At 38.5% G+C, this 22,250-nt stretch overlaps 1 protein-coding gene across 2 annotated transcripts in view; it reads right to left on the reverse strand.

The window, feature by feature from the left end:
* LOC136714782 (complement factor H-related protein 1) overlaps positions 1-22,250 on the reverse strand; it is a 41,873-nt gene that overhangs the window by 8,415 nt on the left and 11,208 nt on the right. The window contains exons 2-14 of one of the 2 annotated variants that reach the window (XM_066692392.1): positions 20,236-20,427; positions 19,781-19,957; positions 13,259-13,426; positions 12,068-12,253; positions 11,745-11,924; positions 11,138-11,320; positions 9,973-10,152; positions 5,787-5,963; positions 5,548-5,571; positions 5,116-5,292; positions 4,131-4,319; positions 3,579-3,622; positions 2,796-2,920 (exon numbers count right to left, since the gene is read on the reverse strand). In XM_066692392.1, coding sequence (XP_066548489.1) covers positions 3,609-3,622; positions 4,131-4,319; positions 5,116-5,292; positions 5,548-5,571; positions 5,787-5,963; positions 9,973-10,152; positions 11,138-11,320; positions 11,745-11,924; positions 12,068-12,253; positions 13,259-13,426; positions 19,781-19,957; positions 20,236-20,427 — 1,847 coding nt within the window. In that variant the 3' untranslated portion in view covers positions 2,796-2,920; positions 3,579-3,608. Of the gene's footprint in view, positions 1-2,795; positions 2,921-3,578; positions 3,623-4,130; positions 4,320-5,115; positions 5,293-5,547; positions 5,572-5,786; positions 5,964-9,972; positions 10,153-11,137; positions 11,321-11,744; positions 11,925-12,067; positions 12,254-13,258; positions 13,427-19,780; positions 19,958-20,235; positions 20,428-22,250 lie in introns of those variants that run through there. The other variant, XM_066692393.1, reaches the window with a different exon arrangement.

The raw sequence follows: 22,250 nt of genomic DNA on the forward strand, positions 1-22,250 counted from the left end.
AGAGGGAAAGACACATCTAATCACTGCAGCTCTGGATGGGATGAACCTCGTGTGTGTGTAATGTGTGACCAATTAGCCGTGACGCAGCACCCAGTACGTCACAGTGGGAATTTTACACCCTCTGATTTAAAAAGCAAAAACAAAAACCATGAAAATCTGAAATGATTAAAAACAAAGCAAAAATGAAATGAGTTCTTCTGCCTGTGGGAGGCTTCCACTCACTTTACATGGTGGGAGATTATCTTCATAGCTGACCTATTGTTGCATACAGTCTTCCAACAGCAAGAGAGAAGTAAAGGCTGGCTGTCTTCTTTGGATCTTGCAAGGTCAGAAGAAGCTAACTCTAGCTATCTGCTCGATAAAAAAAGGGAAATGTAAATCTGAAAAATCTGAAAGTGGTTCGCAATTTGCACTTATAATTTCTCTTTTCTAATATGGTACTGTATCTATGACTTTGCCACCAGTTCGTCACACTCACGTACAATACAGTGGTAGAGAATTGAAGATGAAATTTGGAAATTATCATTGGACGAGCGCAATGTCAATATTGTATTCTGGTTGTTGATTGGTTAGGGAGGACGTCCTCCCTTGGAGCATCATTTTATGTGTTTTGGCCAATAACAGATTAGTATGAAAAAATATGAAGTACATTAAATTGATAGAAGAGATCCTGCCCTAAGGAGGACAGCAGGAGCCCGTCCTCCTCTGCCCCCCACCGCCACTTCACACAGCCTGCCCTTCCCCTCTGCCTGCAGGTGTCGCTGTTGAAGCGTTTTAATCAGAATTTCAATAATGGAATTTTCCAAAGAAGAGAGACATTATTTTATAAATGATACCGAGATCTGGTAATGGTTTATTTCAACCAATTACTCTTTTTCATATTTTGATCTCCCTCTTGCCTCTCAAACATAGAAGAGGAGCGACCTCCTCTGCCTCTATGGACCAGCCTCCTCTGGTATGTGTCCATTTAATGATAGGGGAATAAACCTCTTGTGAAGTTCTAAAGAACATGGCCAGTGTCCCTGCTTTCACAACCAGATTCAAAGCAATGTTCTACTGTATCTAACTGTACCTAAATAATATTTATTTTCACTCGTCAGAAATCTGTAATATGCATGTATTTCCCAGTAAGACACATATGGGGAGACAAAAACTAACAAACCAAGTGTTATTAATATCCTAGAATACAATCTTGAGCGGACAGTAATAGCATCCAAGAAGTGCTACTACAGATGTCTGCATGTTTTTGTGTATTAATAATGAAATCCAGAACACAATAAAGCCTGCAAACAAGCATTATCTAAATAAAATAGAATGTTCTCTTTTCTTATTTTAAATACTGCACAGTAGTCCTTTATCCTTGACCAATCCTTACCCCAACTCAACCCTCAAACCAAAGACACATCTTAAAGAGTCCTTATTTTAGCAAACTGACAATACTGACTCTTAAGCCTTAACCCAATCTTTCTACAATCATAACACTTTACAATTGTTAGGAATCAATAACATTACCAATGCCAATTTGCACTAATTTGCATCAGCTGTATTAATAAGTTTCATTATTCTCTTCTGGAATTATATGTTAAAGGGAAACTCCCCCTAACCCTAACACAGTTTAGCTGCACCTCGAGTGGGCCGAGTGGTTTCCTCTAAGGCTCTGCTGTGCCTCCGCCTGTGCCCGGACTAGTTTCAGGCGGCACAGTTTGGTACATCATACCGGTTTTTAGCTTCCCCGTTTACAGTATCTTAAAACTATTAAAATATTTAAAACAGAGGCTAATTTTTATGAGATCAATCTTATGCAGAAACGTATATTATCGCTATAAATATATGTTAATGGTAATCCAAGTATAGATGCTTTACCGACAGCAGAAATACAAACCTTAAACCTTACAAAACTTAGCGATTAATACTAGTGATCCATTCATTACGGTGTCAAAGGTATTTTTAAAGGAATCCCATTCACAATAAAAGCTGATGTTATTGATGTGTGATTATTTTATTTTGCACATTGATAAAGCTGCAGGTATACAGAGAAAACAGCTAACACTGAATCTGTGGGGAAACTGTTCCAGTAAGTTATGGATGCCAGAGTGTTGTAGCTGTATTTATATACACATGTATGAGTTTTGCTTAAGAAACTGGCTGTGACTGTTATACTGTATATTTCATGATATAGACATGTAGTGGGTACAGGACAGGTGTAAACCCAGCGCACTGTATTTAATACTGCAGTTAATTCTCCCACAGATAAATAATAAGGGAAAATATCTAGGAAACTTAAATTGAGCTATATTGTCAAAGTTAATCGGATCATGATACATGGTTATTTACAATTTGACATTTTAAGTGATGTCATTTGTTTTATATATTGTTTCAATGTGTCCCGGTTTCTACTTTTGAATATCTGGTTTAACTTATACTATAAGACTGTGTTAGATATCGTAAAAAAGTTACACTTTAATGTTAGAGGTATTTCAGCCTCCAGTTTAAACACTAATAAGGGAGAATTTCTAGGATACTAGGATACTAGAAAGGTTTGACCTTTCGTGTCTCACAGTCACTTCCTAGGGCAGCTGTAGCTCACGACAATGAGTGGAAACAGTGTAGGTGCACAGTTACAGCACGGCCATACTGAGGTGCACCTGAACATGGCCAGTGGAAACGCGGTAAAAATGTGCTGTATGCAACAGTAATAGACTTCTTGAAATGATACAGATAATTCAAACTTTCACATTTAAAGAATACTGATGAACATCAATATATGTTGAAACACAGGAACAACACAATTCATATTGAATTTTTAGAATGACCTCTGTATTTGCAAAACAAGAACAAAATCAAGAACAGCGGAATATATGTATTGTATTGTTGGTCTTCAGTGTAGCGTCTCTGCATCCTTATTCTCATCCCTGTACACCTGGTGAAGAAGAAGAGCACACAAGACAGCATTCAGGGAGTGCAACTCTCACCAGTTTTCACATGAAGAGAAATAAGCGGCTGCTTCTGTCAAAAACAAAGCTTTTGTGATTCACCACTACCACTACGGAAAAGATTTCAATGTTTCTATAAAAATAGAGAGTAGAGTATTTCAGTTTAAATATTATGGTATTATCTTTGCTGCTTACAGATTTATATAATGACAATGAAGGGCCTAATATGCAACCATTTGTGGGAGCTGAGGGTATGTTGCTGAAAGGAGACTCCACACATTCATCCTATGATTGGTCAACCCTGCAGATGGGCCACTTTGTCTTTTCCTTGTTGGCGGCTCCTACATGGCCGCCAGGTTCATCCTGAGGGAAAAGGGTTTTGATCTGTCCTGTCTGAAAAATTGCTGCTGCTGATGATGGTTATTATGATTGGCAAAACAGTGTTCTCCAATGATCAGTACAAAACTCATGATTCATAAAATGTGTTTCTGTGAAGTTGCATCATGAACTTTCCATACAGATTTTTCAGTGTGCAGAGGTTAATGTCTCAGTCACACAGTATCCACAGGTTGGAAAAAGGATTGAAACGCAACAAAAAAATAAAGACACTCATGTAATATTAGCACTGACAAACTGACAACTCACCAATCCTGCTTTTCTCCCATGTAAGAATCATCAATAGTATTGACCTACAGCACATCATTGGAGAAAACAACATATTATGAAAATACAGAAAACCACAGACTTAGTTGAGGCTTTATTGTATTTTAGATACTTCTTTGTTTCAATAACACAATTAATGTCCCCTATTAGCTATAGGTTTATAGTTTGCTACTACTGGACAGGTTACATTTTATTTAATGTATTCCTTTATTCAAACCAAGAGTTCTAAAATGAAGAACAAACATAAGAACTGATAAAAAATAACATGATAAAACTAGATAAATGGGCCCAAGTCCTAGAGCTCTCTTCTCAACTTTACTGTTTAAAATAGTATTATTTTCCATATAACTTAAAAGCCTAAGGGTTAGACAACAGTAAAAGGCATCTGACATCTTATTTATTTTTGACGTTAATTGGTTAACATGACTGTGTGCATGGTATATATGAAATCAAGTGATCACAAGAGTTCAACAGAAGAGACAGAAGTGAAAAACATGTCATGAGCCAAAATCCATACTTATGTGTCATACTTACATGTTGGGTAATCAATTTTTTCATTACGACACTCCATTGTTCCACCGTATAAGTAACGTCTATTTTTGTAGAAGTAATAACCATTTCTGCATGGAAAATAGTGTGTCTCTCCATGTTTAACATATATTATTTCCCCTGGACTGTGAAGGTTATACTTCGGGTCTATCGGTGGTGTTATAACACAGGGCTCTAATGAACAATAAAATTAAAAGCATTAATTTTCTCAAAAGGCTTATGTTGTTTGGATGCATTTAACAGCAAGCATTTCCCATCAGAAAACCTCACTAATCAGAGATCTTGTTTCTATATAAACAAGATAGTATATCCCCTCTTTTCTCCAAACTTTGAGGTGTGATGCATTAAGGGACTGAAAGGAGTCCCTGCCTCTTTTCATATGCCAAGCTTTCTGTTTTAAGAACAATTTCATTTGTAATCACGCTGCACTTGGATTGTGTTAAAGACACCCCTCCTTAACATAAACCAGTTATTATTTCAACCAGCAATGTTTTCACCTGACAAGAACACTTTATCACCCAAGTGCTGTGTCTCGTTGCCGGCTTAATGTGATAACATTGCTGGTTGAAATAATAACACATACACGCTATGAAGGGGTGTCTCTTAATACAATTCAGGTGCATCATGTTAAAAATAGTTTAAAAAAATGCAATAGTTTTTTAAAGAGAAAGCTGTAATATGAAGTGAGGCATTTTTTTCCGCTATACAAATATAGAGAAATGCACCACCAGAACTTCTTGCAATCCCACAATGCACCGTTTCAGGTAAGACGGATATTCCATGGGATCTTTGATATTTTAGTGTGACATCATTTAAACTATGCCTCTTGAATGCCTATCAGAATTAAGAAAACATGAGTTATTTTAAGCGAATAATGCGTCAAAGTCCTCATAAAAGTTGAACTGCTTACTTGATATGTATATTTTCTTTCTTGCAAGAAGCACAACATACATGTATTTAAATTACTTACTCTTACATGTAGGAGGTGTTGTCCATTTACCCCGGGAACATGTTACTACTTCACTTCCAGTTAATGCAAAAGATCTAAAACATATATATGTAACTTTTTCACCATGGCTGTAGATTTCTTTTGGTGTCTCTTTGATATCCCCATTTTCTACAGCTGGTGGTGGTCCACACTTAACATCTGGAAAACATCTTTCATTTTATTCATGCTTTAAAACATCAATATGTGTTGATGTGATTAAAATAAACAGTGATAGTTAATTGTGTAATTGCATGTTGATTTACAACCTTATATTAAGAAGACAAATGATAATGAAGATCTTTTTATACTGTAATACTGCCTAGAATCTAATTAAAAATATGAATTCAATCAACCATGGTTTTGTTATGAAAAGAAAAAGTAATTTAGTTTTTGGATTTAAAATGCAGGACTTACCAGATGCCCCATTTTCAGTTTTCCCTAAAAATAAAGAAAGGATCATTAAGGTTATATTTCACATTTATGGTAATTTGAAAACAACATGAAAGCCTTAGCAATTCACATTCAACAACTTTAACAATTATATATTTTCACAGGGTGTGGAAAGCTTTCAATTCAAGGAAGGACTTCAGGATACAGGCTTTCTTTAATTAAATGCAAATTCATGACAGTGATGGTGCTGATTTTAAACTTACTAACACACTCTGGTACTGCCGTCCATTCCCCATGGTTGCAAACTGCTGTTCCATTCCCTCTTAATTCAAGTGGCTTGTAACAATGATAGGTAACCTCATCGTGATGGTTGTATCTAGCTTCTGATGGTGATACATATCCCCCTACCAGCTTAGGTGGGGGTACACAGTAATTCTGTTCTGTATAAAACAGGGATGTGAAAACAATCATTATTTTGCAGTCTACACAATGTCACCCTTTGTTTGAATTACACTGCTCATGAAAACTAACAGCTTACTCTAGAGCAGGGCTTCCCAACCTTTTCCATCCCAAGGCCCACTTGATCAACATCATAAACCTTTGAGGCCCACTACCTACATAATCCATTCAAAACCACATTTTAAATACATTTAAATAAATTAGACATATAATGTGTCGATGACATCACCAGCTAGTAAGTGTATAGAACTAAATGCAAATCTTTTTTTTACAGCTAATCCATATAAACACAATAAAACATTGTAGTCTAAAATAAGTTATCGAAAATGTAATTAATGTTTACAAGCCCGCGGTTTATATATTGGTAGGTTATTGACTTAACTTGCATGAAACATTTTAACCTTCCAGTTAAATAACTTTTCTTACAATAAACTGATTGCACGTTGATGTATGCATATTAACTTTAATTTGTATTTTATTTAATACATATAGCATCATACATGTCTAATAGGGAATCGGTGACAAACCCTTGATGTATACTGATTGCGTGTTTAATAGAGGTATGCAAAAAAATAACAAGAGAAAGAAAACATTGTATAGCGCATACAAAAGGGATGGTGACGAAACAAAATACATAGAATATGTTGAACTGCAAAGAGATCTTAAGAAAGGGATCAGGAAAGCAAAGAGGGAAATAGAAAGAAACATAGCTCTTGGAGCTAAAACCAATGCAAAGAGCTTTTTTCAATATTACAACAGCAAGCGGTCAATAAAGGAGGAAGTGAAACAGATAAAGGGCAAAAATTGAGGTATCTTGGAAAATGAACAAGATGTGGCAAATGTTCTAAATGAGTATTTCACAGAGGTTTTTACAAAAGAAAAAACAGATGACATGCCACAGGTTGACAATCAGTCCAGTCAAACCCTAAGAGAGATCAGTATAAATAAGGAGGAGGTACTAAAGGGACTAGAATTAAAAACAAACAAATCACTTGGGACAGATGGGAAATTTCCAATAGTACTTAAAGAAATTAGGGAAATTATTTATAGGCTGCTAACTCAATTATTCCAAATGACACTCAGAACAGGGGATGTGCCAACTTACTGGAAGACAGCAAATGTCAAACCAATCCAAGAAAGGGGACAAAACTGAGCCAGGAAATTACAGACCAATCAGTCTCACCTGCATCACTTGTAAAATGTTGGAAAAAATGATTAGACAGAAAATAGAGGAGCATCTTAATGAAAACCATATTCTTGGAGATGGTCAACATGGGTTTAGACGAGGCAGATCATGTCTTACTAATTTATTAGAATTTTTTGAACATGCAACTGCAGCTGTAGATCACGTGAAAGCATATGATATGATATACTTAGATTTCCAAAAAGCTTTTGATAAGGTTCCACACCAAAGACTGATCGTCAAATTGGAAGCTGTAGGCATTCAGGGTAATGTAAGTAGATGGATTATGAACTGGTTGATGTCTAGGAAACAGAGGGTGTCAATTAGAGGAGTTGCTTCTAACTGGAGTGAGGTTGTTAGTGAAGTTCCACAGGGATCAGTACTAGGGCCTTTGCTGTTTCTAATCTATATTAATGATCTGGACTCTGGGATAGTTAGCAAACTTGTCAAATTTGCAGATGATACTAAAATAGGTGGCTCAGCAGATACAATCTTGGCAGCACAGACTATTCACAGGGACTTAGATAATATTCAATTGTGGGCCGACACCTGGCAAATGAAATTCAATGTGGACAAGTGCAAGGTAATACATGCAGGTAACAAAAATGTCCACTATAATTACACTATGGGAGGAATAGAACTAGATGAAGTAACGCATGAGAAAGACCTAGGAGTCTACGTGGACTCCTCACTTTCTCCATCCAAACAATGTGGGGAAGCAATAAAAAAGGCAAACAGGATGTTAGGGTATATTGTCAAAAGTGTAGAATTTAAAACAAGGGAAGTAATGTTAAGACTGTACAATGCGCTAGTTAGACCTCATCTAGATACTGTGTGCAGTTCTGGGCACCACACTTCAAGAAGGATATTGCTGCTTTAGAGGCAGTTCAGAGGAGAGCAACCAGACTTATTCCAGGTCTGAAGGGAATGTCCTACTGAGAGACTGAGGAACTGAACCTTTTCACCCTGGAACAGAGGAGACTACGTGGGGACTTGATCCAAGTCTTCAAAATCATGAAAGGCATCGACCACATCAAACCAGAGGAGCTTTTCCAGATCAGCAGGGACACACGCACCCGGGGACACAAATGGAAATTGGGCTTCAAGGCATTCAAAATGGAAAACAGGAGACACTTCTTTACACAGAGAGTCGTCACAATCTGGAATAAACTACCCAGCGATGCGGTAGAAGCTGAAAGTTTGGGAACATTTAAAAATAGACTGGATAGGATCCTTGGATCACTTAGATATTAATGAACACCAAATGAGCATGATGGGTCGAATGGCCTCCTCTCGTTTGTAAATTTTCTTATGTTCTTATACCCCGGTGTTCAGTAACATTAAAAAAGTCACCACCATACTGAAAATAGTAAAGAAAAGAAACAATATTGCAGAATAACACAGAGTGGTCCACATGCATGCTGGTAGATTGTTTAATTTTAATCTGGTCCAATACCTGCTGGCAGAACTGATTTGAACTTTGTTATATCCAACAACTTGTATTTAAGTAATGGGCAGTATAAAAGCTAAATGTTTTAATTTAGATAGGCTACAAGTGACATCTTAAGTTGGAACAATAACTGTCAATAAAATTAAAGAAGTCAATACAGTCCAAAAAGTGAGGATCGCAGTTTTTCTCGATAATGAAAGAGTTAAATAAACTTTAACTTGATATTACAGGCTAATGTAAGTAATATATTACAATTATAATGAAAAAGTAGTATATACCCGCATATGTTTAGTTATAAAATACAGAGCTGTGATGAAATTGTACACATCCTTAATGTCAATCCTTCATAGTTGTAATTCGTAGCACATTGCTCTGTGGATTGTGCAATAGCATGGCTAAGATGCATTTAAACTGTTTGATATCCAATGAATGGTGGATGGACAGATTAAAGCTCAATTAAAATCAATAGCATAATCTTAATATTAATGTACCATGCACGATGATGCCTGCTCTAACCATACTCAGCAAATGGCACAAAAATCGCATATATAGCCTATTAATAGTGTATAAAAATAACTTTATTATAAACAAAAATAATAGTGTGGGGTACTTTTAGGTTATTGTGCTGGGATCATGGTATTGGAGGAGTTGTGGTTTAAAAATATGAATGTTGGTCTGTGTATTTATTCCTGATATAATGTCATGCGTATGCCTTGGCAATCAAAAGTTACAGCTTTGATTTAACAAGAGCCACCCACTGACTGTCCTGGCACATCCGTTGTGCGTTCGGTGAGAAGCACCTTTAGGGTAGTATGTGGTTTCTAATACTGCCAATTTCTATCTACAAGAGAACAAAAATGTAAAAACCTCTGAAGGTCTGGAGACTAAATGAGCCTTCGAAGAAATACCTTTTTTATTTTTTTTATGTATCCCTATTTAAAAAGTATTTTAAAAATATATATTTTTGCGGCCCACCTGCAGTACCTCAACGGCCCACTAGGTTGGGAATCACTGCTCTAGATACCTTTCCATAAGAACATAATAATGTAACAAAGTGTCCAATCAAGAGGAGGCCAGACGCCCCATCGTGCTCATTTGGTGTCCTTTAACTAAGTGATCCAAGGATCCTATCCAGTCTATTTTTAAATGTTCCACTACAGAAGTAATGGGTTTCCCCAGCAAAGAAAGTAACAACACCACTCTTACTTATAAAGGTATATTTACAGAGTGTCAATTTGTCCACTATTTTCAGTTTTCATGATTGAGTTTTTTGTCAGTACATGTTATCCTCAAAAACTAATCATGCTTAAAAATGGAAAATGACAAGAAAGCCGCTATTGAAAGAAGATTAACTTACGAACACAGGTGGGATATTGCCAAGTTCCTCCTACACACAAAGCTGAGGAGGATTCACTTAAAAAGCTGAATGAATCTTTACAGACATATTCCACTTTCTCTCCATCTGAAAAATCTCTGTCCACATTCTTTTCCAAAAATGATGCATTTGGGATATTCCTTGGAGGGTCACAGTTTGTGTCTGTTGATATATAAATATAAATGAAATGCAATGTGGTTATTTAAACATTCATATTTTTCTTATTTATTATTAACTCAAAGAGTTTTTTTAAGTCAACCTATCCATTTGAGTTCTGTATTAAAATACACCAGTGATCTACATTCTAAGTTTTTCTTAAAATGTTACTGAAACTCAACTCAATCAGAAAAATCTGGATAACCTTTTTAACATGTTCTCAAGAGTAAATACAATGCTATATATGTTTTGCTGACAACTTACTGCAAACTTTTCCCTTCAAAAAAACATTCCATAATATTGTAATGATCATGTGCCACCACCAGTTCTGCTGTTTTTTTCAATATCAATTAATTCAGTTCAATGAATTAGCTGATATCAGTCTTTCTGCTATGGGATAACTGTCAAAATGTAATGGTTAAAGGCTATCACTTTCTCTGACAATCAATTTTAATTTGTGTAATTTAGAAGTAGGTGGCCCAAATCAAACTAATCCTGCTGGACAGCTTTACTAAAATTGCAAGTTCATGTTCAAGTTCATGTTACCACTTGCATGTATTATTTTAATAACTGAACATTTTTATTGTGTTCAGAACACTATTATCCAATTTTTGTTTTGTGCCAGAACTCAAATCAAGGATAATACAAGAACAGTTTAAAAATTAAAGAAGTGGAGAAGATGAAATGTAGATTATATATGTTCTGGTTTAACAGAGGCATGCCCAGATATGTATGTAATATTGTTTGTTGACATAATGACAGGTTTGACTGAGAAAAGCTTTTTTCTTTTATTTCACATTTTATTTAAATTATCTAATTTAGCTGATCTAAAGGTAAAATACAAAACCTGTTCATGCTGTTTTACATATCTAGGATATATTTGAGTCTATTCAGTACTGTTTGTTGTTTCGTTTTGATTCTTCCTGACACTCCAGAGTACCATCCCGCTAATTAATAAAAAAATAAAAAAATGACACATAGCTCTACTCACTTTGGCATGTTGGACTATTACTCCATTTTCCTTTACTGCAGTAAATGTGTTCATTTCCAACCATTGTATATGATCCTTCACATCTGTATAACACAGCTGCATTCAGAGAATAATGTCTCTGAAACGGTGATGTAATTACTGCAAATTCTACACGAGGGGGAACACCACATATTTTTCCCTTTACTGTTTAAAAGACAAAAACAAGAATGATTTAGTCAACAGTGATACTTAGAACAGAGTGTCATGTTTCCATGTCACACCTAGAAAAGACATTGCTGTTTATTATGTATTCATTCATATTGAAGCCTTCAACAACTATGACAAAAAAAATGTTATTATTGATTTATTTCTCAGCTGTAATCCGATAATTAACACTGATGCTTAACAAAAACTAAAGACAGACATTACAAAGCAAAGCAAAACATTTGGAAATATACCCCTTTTCTCCCATGGCATAATTATATAAATATGAAAATAATGCTGAATATACTGATACTTTATCTAATACTACTACTAATAATATTAAATTAAATTAAATTAACAGTTATATGTTGTTAACCCCCCTTCTAAGGAATATAAGTCCCACTGACACTAAATCCATACTTACGAATGCATTTTGGCAACTGGACCCATTCTCCATTAATACATTGTGCAACATCTGTACCTTCAAATTCATACAGCGAGTCACAGTTATATTTTACTGTTTCTTCGTGGGAAAATATATTTGAACTTTTTGGTTCAGCAATAGCATTCGGGATTGTTGGAACAGTGACACAACTGCCCCGAGCTAATAAAGAAATACACGTCATTATGGGGGAACAAAATCACACTGTGCATAATGCATGTTATGAAATATAAAATCTGGCATTGCTTATTGTCCTATTTAAGGTCATGGTATATTGTTCATAAGAAAATTCATCAATGTCTTACAAATGCATTCTGGAGTCTCGGACCACGCGCCATTGGAACATGTTAGAGTTCCCCACCACCCTCCTGTTACAGGTTTATATCCAGGAATACAAGCATAATATACAGTTTCTTCTTTGTCATAAACCACCTTCTCTGGTTTCCAAAATCCATTACGTAGATCAGGTTTCTTACACATCCCTTCTTGAACTGAAGAGAAGAAATAACAGTTAATAGGCAAACATTTCTGTAGAAACACATATTTGTCTTCTAATAGTGAAAACAGGGAAACCATAGACATCAGCAGATGCTGGGTTTCTTCCCTGGTGATGCTCTGCCAGGCCTGCACTGCAGCTGTCTTTAGCAAAACTGAAGGCAAAACGCCCCAAGAACAAGCAGGAACTAAAGACAGCTGCAGTGCAGGCCTGGCAGAGCATCACCAGGGAAGAAACCCAGCATCTGTCTATGGGTTCCAGACTTCAGGTAGTAATGAATCCAGCAAAAACAACAAATGATGTGTTCATAACAATACTCAATCTTAGGAACAACTTTCAATGACAGTTATTGACAAAATGCCTCCCTGTCAAATCCCTGCTGACATAATTCTACCATACAACAATTTACACACAACCCACCCAATATAGACCCCAGTTCATCATGTATTAAATGCTTAGTAATATAACCCTGAATGTGTAATATACACTAATTTCTTATTCTGTAAGACATGCTGATATTTTGCAGAATCACTAGCTTGCCTGCTGGCAATAGAACAAGATGAAGAATCAATAAAGTGGAATATTTCTAGGTATACCTTCAGCAACACACTCTCACTTTTTTGTTATATGTTAATTTTTTTGTATTGCTGTGGGAGGGCAGGAAACTACAACATGCATACATGTTCTATGTATCAGTACAATATCACATACTACAAGTATATATTCTACAGTGGCCTTCAAATCTGAGCATTGTGTTTTTAAAAACACAACATTATATGAAAAACATGATTTTACTCTTCAGTGTTCATAAAGTTTAACGCAATCATTCACAGTCAAGTTTTTGTTACAATCTATCAAGGGTATCAATAAATATATAATATATTATAGGGAAACACACTGAAGTGCACTGGGGGCTAAAGTAATACATCATTGTTCTAACAAACACAAAACACAAAGGCCAAGTAAAACAGTTTGATGTTTAAAACACTTTGAGACTTGCCTCTGCAAGAGGGAACTTTGTCCCACCCATATGCTTGACACACAACCTCACTTGAAGCTGGAATAAATCCTCTGTCACATTGATAATGAAGATGCTCTTTGAACTTGTAAATATTCTTTGGATTTGATATGTTGGCATTTGGAATATCTGGAGGATCACAGATAATTTCTAAAAGAGAAACAAGAAAATAATAGAACATAAAAATTGATTGTAAGTTAAATTAACACACAAACATACAGGAAAGATTGTAACACTTCTACAGAAACGTCTTAAAACGATCAGTTGTGAATGCAATGGTGGTTATCTGAGAGAGAGCACTACCCACAGGGGGTTGGGATGTTGCTTGTTACCATGGGACCCCATGATCACAAAGTCGCATATTGGCCGCTGCTCGTTGTCACTCGGGCTTGTTGTCACTCCACTGCTGCTTTAACTAGTACAACGCAAAGCGACTCAGACTCTTTTTGATGGAGACCTGAGGTCCTAAGCGACCTCACATTCTTTGGGTAGTATTCTCTTTCTCAGATGTTTGCATTCACAAGCTACCATCATCCAGAATATTATGCAAAGGTGGGTTGGGTACTGTATACCCAAGATGTTTCAAGGGAGACCAGCATACAGATAAGGAAGCCAATCCTGAGACCACAGCCTGCTTGTAGATAATGCCTCAACTTAAGAACAATATAAAAGGGGATAGGGAACCAACAGGGCCCCGCACACCAACAATCAACGAACCAGGAGCAGGGGCCACAGGGTCAAGCTCCAGTGGAAAATAAGAACAAACTGAAAAAGGGGGGCAGGAATCAACAGAGACCTGTACACCACCAAGCCAGAAGTCACAAGGTCCCGCTCTACTGGAAATAAAAACAACACCATAAGGGAGGCAGGGGACAACAGGCGCCTGCAGGTAACCAGTCAATACCCGGAGCAGGGCCACCAAGCAAGGCTCTACTGGAACAAACAGAGTAAAATACTGTTTATTGGATGTAGTATTTTACATTTCTTAAAAAACAATTCAATTATTTAATACTTGTGATTAAAATCTTTAAAATATCAATCCTTAAAATCACTTAAAAATTTTTTTTAAATCTTTGTGATTTTTTAACAAAACAATTAACTTGAAAATAAACGTGCCCAAAACAACAAAACAAACGTGATAAACGCAAAACTGCACACCAACATAAAAGTCAAATACATTGAAAATAACTGAAAATGCATTGGACAAAATAAAGAAACAATTAAAAAGGTAAAATAAAAAACAAACAAAAAGGTCCAATGCATTTAAAATTAAATCCAAAACGGTCAATGTATTTGACAAAAAAATAACAAACAGAACAAACAGAGTGGCCGGGATCAACAGATGCCTTTACTCCGCCCAGAATAGGAACCTGTGCACCACCAATCAGACAGCAGCAGGATCCAGGAACCAAGGCCATGCTCAACTGTCAAGCTCAACAGGGGGAGCAGTTCACAACATGGCATTCGAGGCCAACAGCCAAATAGGATGTGCAGACAGAGGTTGGCAGACAGGTACAGACAGAAGAGGGAGATGGGAACCCTGTCACTTGACCGCCAACACCACACAGAGGCCAGGAACATGTGCCAACAGGCTGCTGGGGCTCAACTGGAGCCAACACAGGATGTCCTATATAGGGTGCTGGGCCTGTCACATTCAGTCTATAGAAGCAAATGAAAGTGTGAAAAAGGGTCAAGGACAAATACACACAGCAAAATCTTTAGTGTTAAAATTAGTGTTAAAATAGTGTTAAAAATCAGTGTTGTTTCAACACTTATTAGGTGAAATTAACATTCTGAGAGTTAAACCATCTTGAGAGTCAGTGTTAATAATGGGTGTCAAAATAAAGAGTGTTGAATCAACACTGTACTGGGTGTAAACCAAATAACTAAACTTTCCCACAATGCATTGTGGTAGTTTCCAGAATAATGTATGTTTTATTTTGTTATTTTTTCTTAATTATTGTGTACATATTAATTATTGTAAAGCAATGATTGTTTGAGTGTAAAATGTGTCTTTAACCACCAATATATTTACATTTGTGTTGTCTGGTTTTCCTACCCTAAACCTTTTTAAATCAACTTGTCTTGTCTTTAAATCAACACCTAACAAATGTTTTTTTTTTTGCTTTGTCTATTTCTCAGCTTGTGAGTATTACCTGTATAAGCACACTAAAAGGCACAGGGGTTATATGTCTGGAATGGTTATAATACAAGTTAATAATAGTGTTAACTCTACAGTAAAAAATTGCACTGTGATTTTTAACACTATACACTAGTGTAGAGTTAATGTAACTATAACCAGTGTTGGCCAGTGTTAATAATTTAACAATTTATAGAGTTACATTGACTCTACAAAAGTGTTAAAAACCTAACACTTTGTAGAGTAGGACAATATAGACACTTTTCACGCTATACAGAGAGCACACTACCAGCTGCTCAAGCACTGGGATGGATCCCGTGGCAATAGTGTCAACAATCCAATGTGACAGGTGATGTTTGGACAGGGCCTGCCCCTCTGTCTGCACACCACAAGAAACAAACATCTGATCTGTGTGTCGGACCCCCCTAGTATGGTGCATGTAGCACTGCAACGCCTGTGCAGGGCAAAAGCAATTACAAATGTCTCTCCTCCTCCAAAGAGAAGGCAGCAGGATGGAATGCCATCAACCTGTTGATATAGAAGGGGGAGAGAAACTTCAGAAGAAACTGCAGAAACAATGCCATGTTCATGACTGGTTCATGCCCAGACATCTCGTGTGGAAGGACTACCAGCTGGGTAACTACAGAAACCCCTGCCTGTTGATGCTAAGAGTTGCAGAATGTTGAGAATGTGGAGAGTTCAGACACATGCAGATGGAAGCAAAACTCTCCAGAGACAAAGTGATGGACTGGTGCTACACAAAGGGGGGCACTTAGCGGATGTTGAGCTTCTCAAGCATGGCTAAAATTTCCACCCTGAGCACCACATGCTGCAGTGTGTCCTTCATGAATGTCCATGATCCACCCCGGAGTATGGGGGATGTGCGCAACATTACAGGGAGTTGCCAATGTTTATCATTTGGAGCACCTAGGAGTCCTGGATGTGAGTGTGCCAAATTGAGTCACTGGGGGTTGAACACACGAGTCAGAGATTGCTGGAACCCTTCAGGGCTGGGGTCCGATTTGCCACGTATCCTGGCAGCAGACCGGCTAAGACCGGCTTCTGGGTGGGGCACTGGAAGGTGTCAGGAGGTTGCACAGGTTGCCAAGGGACTGGGACTGAGGTGGATGCACCCGAGTGCGGAGCCGAGGAAGGGCTGAAGAGAGTAGGCCTGGAGAGACCTGTGCTAATGTCACCACCTATGGGGTACTTAGGGGTGACAAGACCACGACCAAGCCACCTCTTTTATTTAATGAGAGAAGACCTTGTACACACCCATCCATTCTCTCCCCTGGCAGGGGAATGCACAAATGCAATTATTCAATAATCCTCCTATTTCATAGGCACACGCCAGGACCACCAGCATAACAGGCCAGCCGGTACAGGTAAGTCTCACAGGCACCCTATTTCAATAGGTGGACAGAAAACTGAAACACCCTAATGAAAAGTCTCAAAGAAAGCTCAATTCCTGCTTTGTGTGGCTTCTTTTATCTCTTCCCTTTTCTCATGAAAGGAAGCACAGTACTTAACGTTCCATGAAGTTTCTCTGTCGGCTCCCGTAGTGCAAAGTCCCCAGCTTCTTTTATAATCGGTTTCTGATGACATCTCCGGCACTCACCGCTGTCCCTTATCTCCCACCCTCTCGGCCGTGTTCCTCCCTGCTGCGCTGCACCTTGGCTTGGATCCGGGTGTATGTGCTACTCTGTGGTTGGTTGCCCCCCGACTGACCATCTCTCTGGGTTTAAATACTCTTAAGAGAGGCTTGGGTACAGGTGAAAACAATCACTGAGATGACGTGCAGGATGAGTCCACGTGGAATTTAACCCGGCGGCGTGTGCTTATCAACCAAAACAATCAATCAAATAAACCAATAATTAACCCAATCACCAAAAACCACAAATGTAGAAAATAAGGAAGTAAAAAAAAAAACATACTTCATAAATCAACAATCATAAAACCAATGGTGCACAAAACAATACTTAAATGAATTTTAAATTAGATAAATAAATAAATAGTGACTAATTAACTGCAATTGGCTCATTACGCCCCGCCCGTAACACTAACTCGATTGTTCTCTGGCCTGCAGGGGATGATCAAGCATGGCTTCTACTGCAGGGCTGAACCTGTACCCAGGCGAGAGAGAGGGGTGTCAGTGAAGAGTGTGTGCTGCCCCCAGGAAGTGGGTTGTCACTCGAAAAATAACATCATAAGACCATGTATTCAAAATAATAATAATAAAAAAAATGTCCTTCCAAAAATATCTCACTCAGGAAGAGGAGTTATTAATTATTATAAAAAATACATTATATACAGACGGGTGACAAATTAAAGGAAAACCTGAATAAATGAGTGGAGGAACATAACGAATGCAGATTCCTCCAAACAGGTGTACTGCATGATACAATTAAGCAATTAACATCCCATCATGCTCTGTGGCATGTATACAAATGCTGATCAGGACTGGCTGACCTCGATTTTGGATCAAGATGGCAGTGCATAAACTCCTCATTACAAAGACAAATGCACATTTGAGAGTTCAGTAGTGCAATAACCATAGGCAAAAAAGTAATGTTGTCAGATGAGTCAACCTTCAACATATTCTTGACAAGTGGGCGAGTGCATGTGTGGGACACCAAGACAACGGGACAGGCCATGACTGCTGGACCCCTACAGTGAGGGGGTCCGGAGGCTCTGTTATGCTGTGCGGGGCATTTCCCTGGCATGGTTTGGGTCCACTTGTCCCCTTAGAGGGAAGGGTCACTGCAAATCATGTCAAAGTTATTCTGAATGATCACCTTTATCCTATGGTGAAACATTTCTCTCCTGATGGGAGAAGTCTCTTCCAGGATGACAATGCCCCCATCCACAGGGCACGAGGGTTACTGAATGGTTTGATGAGTATGAAAATGATGTGAATCATATGCTATGGCCTTCACAGTCACCAGATCTCAACCTAAGACTGATGTGTTAGACAGTGCTCTCCACCACCATCATCAAAACTACAAATGAGGGAATATCTAGACTGACATGTTAGACAGTGATCTCCACCACCATCATCAAAACTCCAAATGAAGGAATATCTTTTGGAAGAATGGTGTTCATCCCTCCAGTGTAGTCCAGAGACTCGTAGAATCTGTGCCAAGAGCATTGAAGCTGTTCTGGCGGCTCATGGTGGCCCAACACCTTACTGGGACAGTAAGTTGTTTTTTCCTTTAATTTGTAAATCTGTATATATATACTGTATATTGTGATAATCCAAGGGGAAGGGTGCTCAATGGGAGATATGTGAGGGCAGAGGTGTTAATGGGAATGTGTCCTGTGGAAAGGTGGCTGCTTAAAAACAAGTGGACTACAGATAACATAATGGTCACCCACAGAAAAACTACATGTCTCAGAACCCTCAGCCAGCCATTTTCCTCCTTAATGAGTTCACCTGGTGGTAATCTACAAATCATCCACCAGGTATAAGAGGGAAGAATCTGGGGGAAGGCAACAGAGTTGAAAAAGGTAGCTAAGTGTGAGGGGACATATTGCCGCTTACTGTAATCTCCAGGATGAACCCATTTAATGTAATGTGTGTGAAGACCATAATGATAACCCGGTGTTGTATGCTTGTCCAGTTGTTACAGCTATTTCTGTGAGAATGCCTCCCGAACCTGAACATATGTGTAAGGTGAAGGTAGAGGGGAAAGTAGTGACTGCACTTTTAGATTCAGGCAGCATGATAACCCTGGTTGCTAAGAAGTTAGTAGCTACTGAGAAATTGCATAAAGTCAGAGACATGAGTATAACGTGTATCCACAGAGATACTCAAAAATACTTTGGTCCCTACAGTAGAGTGCAAGCTACTCACTACATGGAATGGAAAATATGAAATGGTCGAAAGAGTCAACTATAGGGTCCGACAGCCAGATTGTCGGCTACCGGAACAAGTATATCATATTAATTTGCTCAAAGCTTATTATGCTTCAGCACCAGGTACTCATGTGTTCTGTTATTGGCCAATGGCGAGCGTAGTTCTGATCAGATGCTTTGGCTATTGAGAAAAATAAGGAAATGCTGAGTTGGTTACGTAGTTGATTGCTCGCAGACTCCTGGCTCGGACAGTGCACACCGTCACTTGTTCTGCGCAGGAGTTTGAGCATCACAACTGGGTGTTCTGTGCTGTAAGTGCATTTATAAACCTTCTACTCAGTTGGAGGAAGTTTGTTGTCATGTGACTGCCTTTATCCATGCCTCTGTAAATTAGTACCAACAGCAAGATCGCAACAATATATATATATTTGATATAGAATTAAACTTAATTGTTCTAATCCATTGCCACAATATGATTTAATTAAAAGTGCAGGAAAACATTTTCTTACCACTGCAAATCGGTTGTGGCTCCCATCCACTTAGTCTACATGTTGACTGTTGTCGCCCTTGTGGTTTGTATCCTTGTAAGCAATTATATTGTATTATATCATCATATTGATATTTGTTATTTGGACGAGAATACCCAGTCCTCTGGATGAATAATCCAGCAATATCACAATGAATTCCTAAAAATAAAAAAATAATATTAGAACATTTCCGTAATTATAAAAAAATGTATTATTGTAATATTATTATTATAATTGAAATCCTTTTCAAAGATTAGTTTTGATAGCAGACATTTTCATTCATGTACTGAAGATAAATTACACATAAATAATGTTATCTATGAAATATGTTTCTATGTTTTTGCATATGTGTACTTGATAAATTCCCAGTTATAGATAATGTTCTATAAATCATTAAAAAAAATAATAATAACAAGCTGTGTTTCATGAAGTCTTACGTTCACAATAAGGGCGGATTGACCAGCCTTCATTCACAGTCTGGTTTTCTGTGCAGGTGAGAGTAGTGCTCTGCTCATAAGTTACAGTCCTAAATCCACGAGGACACAATAACACGGCTGTTTCTCCAACTTTATATATGTTCTTGCTAGGATATCCAAAATCTTCTGTAGATGGTTTTTGACATGTCACCTCTGTAAAAGAGAAGGGATTTCAGTTTAAAGGAAGATGTCCATGAAAATGGATACACTAAACAGAGGGACCAACATAAATAACGTCCTTGTCTGTTGACCAAACGCATCTTTTTAAACTAGAATATGTTAAACTAGGGACCAGGGGGGCAGGGAGCTCTGATAATGGGAGATGTTCCACTAAGGAAAGAGAACAAAGGGAAACTGCTAGTGGGAAAGTCCTGAAATGTCTGTACCTCAATGTCAAGGATATAAGGAACAGGATGTTAGACCTGGAAGCCACAGTGCTGGCATGTGACTATGATGTTGTAGGAGTAACGGAAACATGGCTTGGAGAAAATGATGGGGATGAATACAAGTTGAAAGGATACACACAGTTTAGGAGGCACAGGCCCAAAGAATGGTAGCATTATATTTCAGAAATGACATTGACGCAGAAGAATTCAAATTAGATCCCAGTAACAAAACAAAATCTTTGTGGGTTAAACTTTTGCATAAAAGATCTGGAGGATTAGTAGTAGGAGTGCATTACAGACCACCCAACTCAGATATTCAGAAAGATGTTGCATTGTACAGTGTAATCAGGACTGCATGTCGCAAGGATGTGGCTGTTATAATGGGGGATTTCAATTTCCCAAACATAGACTGGCAGGGCTCTATCTGAAAAAGGAAGCACTGCCCAAGAGGGAGGGGTTTCTGCGCACTTCCGCGGGAACCCGATCGAAACGTCACTCTATCAAAGCTGCCATTGGCTCCTGCGCTCGTCACTCAGAATAGGTCCCTTCCCACTTCCTGTTCTATAAAACGTGACGTCAGCGCAGGTTCGTCCTCTTTTGCCGGGAGCTTGGACTCCCGCGCGACCTTGCAACCCTTGGGCAGAGCTTCCTTTTTCAGATAACCGGGGTTGCATATGCAACCTATCGTTATCTTTCAAGTCGGAAGCACTGCCCAAGGGGGAGGGGTTACTATATAACAAAACCGTCGCAAGGGAGGAGGCAGCGAGCTGATAAGGGAGCCTGCCCTGAGGTGTACTGCTAGGGGACCTCAGCAACACAACTCCAGACAGTAACCTCAGGGGCCCCATAGGGCCACACCTGAGTCGTCCAGGAGCGAGGACCGTAGTCACGCTCTACCAGGAACTGTCTGCAATCAGCATATACGACTACAGAGGTTAACTCTTAAGCCCTCCGCTTACAACAGCAAGGCCGGCTGCTCTACTAGTGCAGCTAGGAGCGAGGCCGTAATCTACTTGCACAATGTCTGGCGCGGGCAATCAAGCACTTGTGCGTCCTCCGCGCAATATCATGGCAGTGGACCCCTGATCCAATAGCAGTGGGACCACAGACCCAATGAAAAAAAAAAAATACAATATAATACATAGCTGGCTAGTCAACAGAGTAGCCGAGCTGAACAATACACAATACATATATATCGCATGACAACAAGACCTTCATGCTGTCACCACGCAGCATAAGAGCATCCAACTCGACTAAACAGTACAGAGTGGAAGAGCTCCATTGTGATGAAAATTTAGATTTCGTACGAACGAACTATATCCACCACGGGGTGCAGGAACAAAGTCATGCGCTGCCCATGGAACACAGGAGCAGTTGACGCCTGCTGGTTAGACTGGCCAACGCAGGGCAACATTAGCTCTACTGTGTTAACAAAGGAACTATATACACAGCGAGGCAGCAAATCTCAAGCGCCGTCAGCTGGGAACAGCGGCAGTGAACTCCATGCTACAATTTTAGAATGGAGCCACAGTCCTGCTGTTTAACACATAATACATATATACATGACGGGGTGCAGGAGCTGGCTCATGT

The sequence above is a fragment of the Amia ocellicauda genome, chromosome 19 (genome assembly GCF_036373705.1).
Source record: "Amia ocellicauda isolate fAmiCal2 chromosome 19, fAmiCal2.hap1, whole genome shotgun sequence".
NCBI lineage: Eukaryota > Metazoa > Chordata > Actinopteri > Amiiformes > Amiidae > Amia > Amia ocellicauda.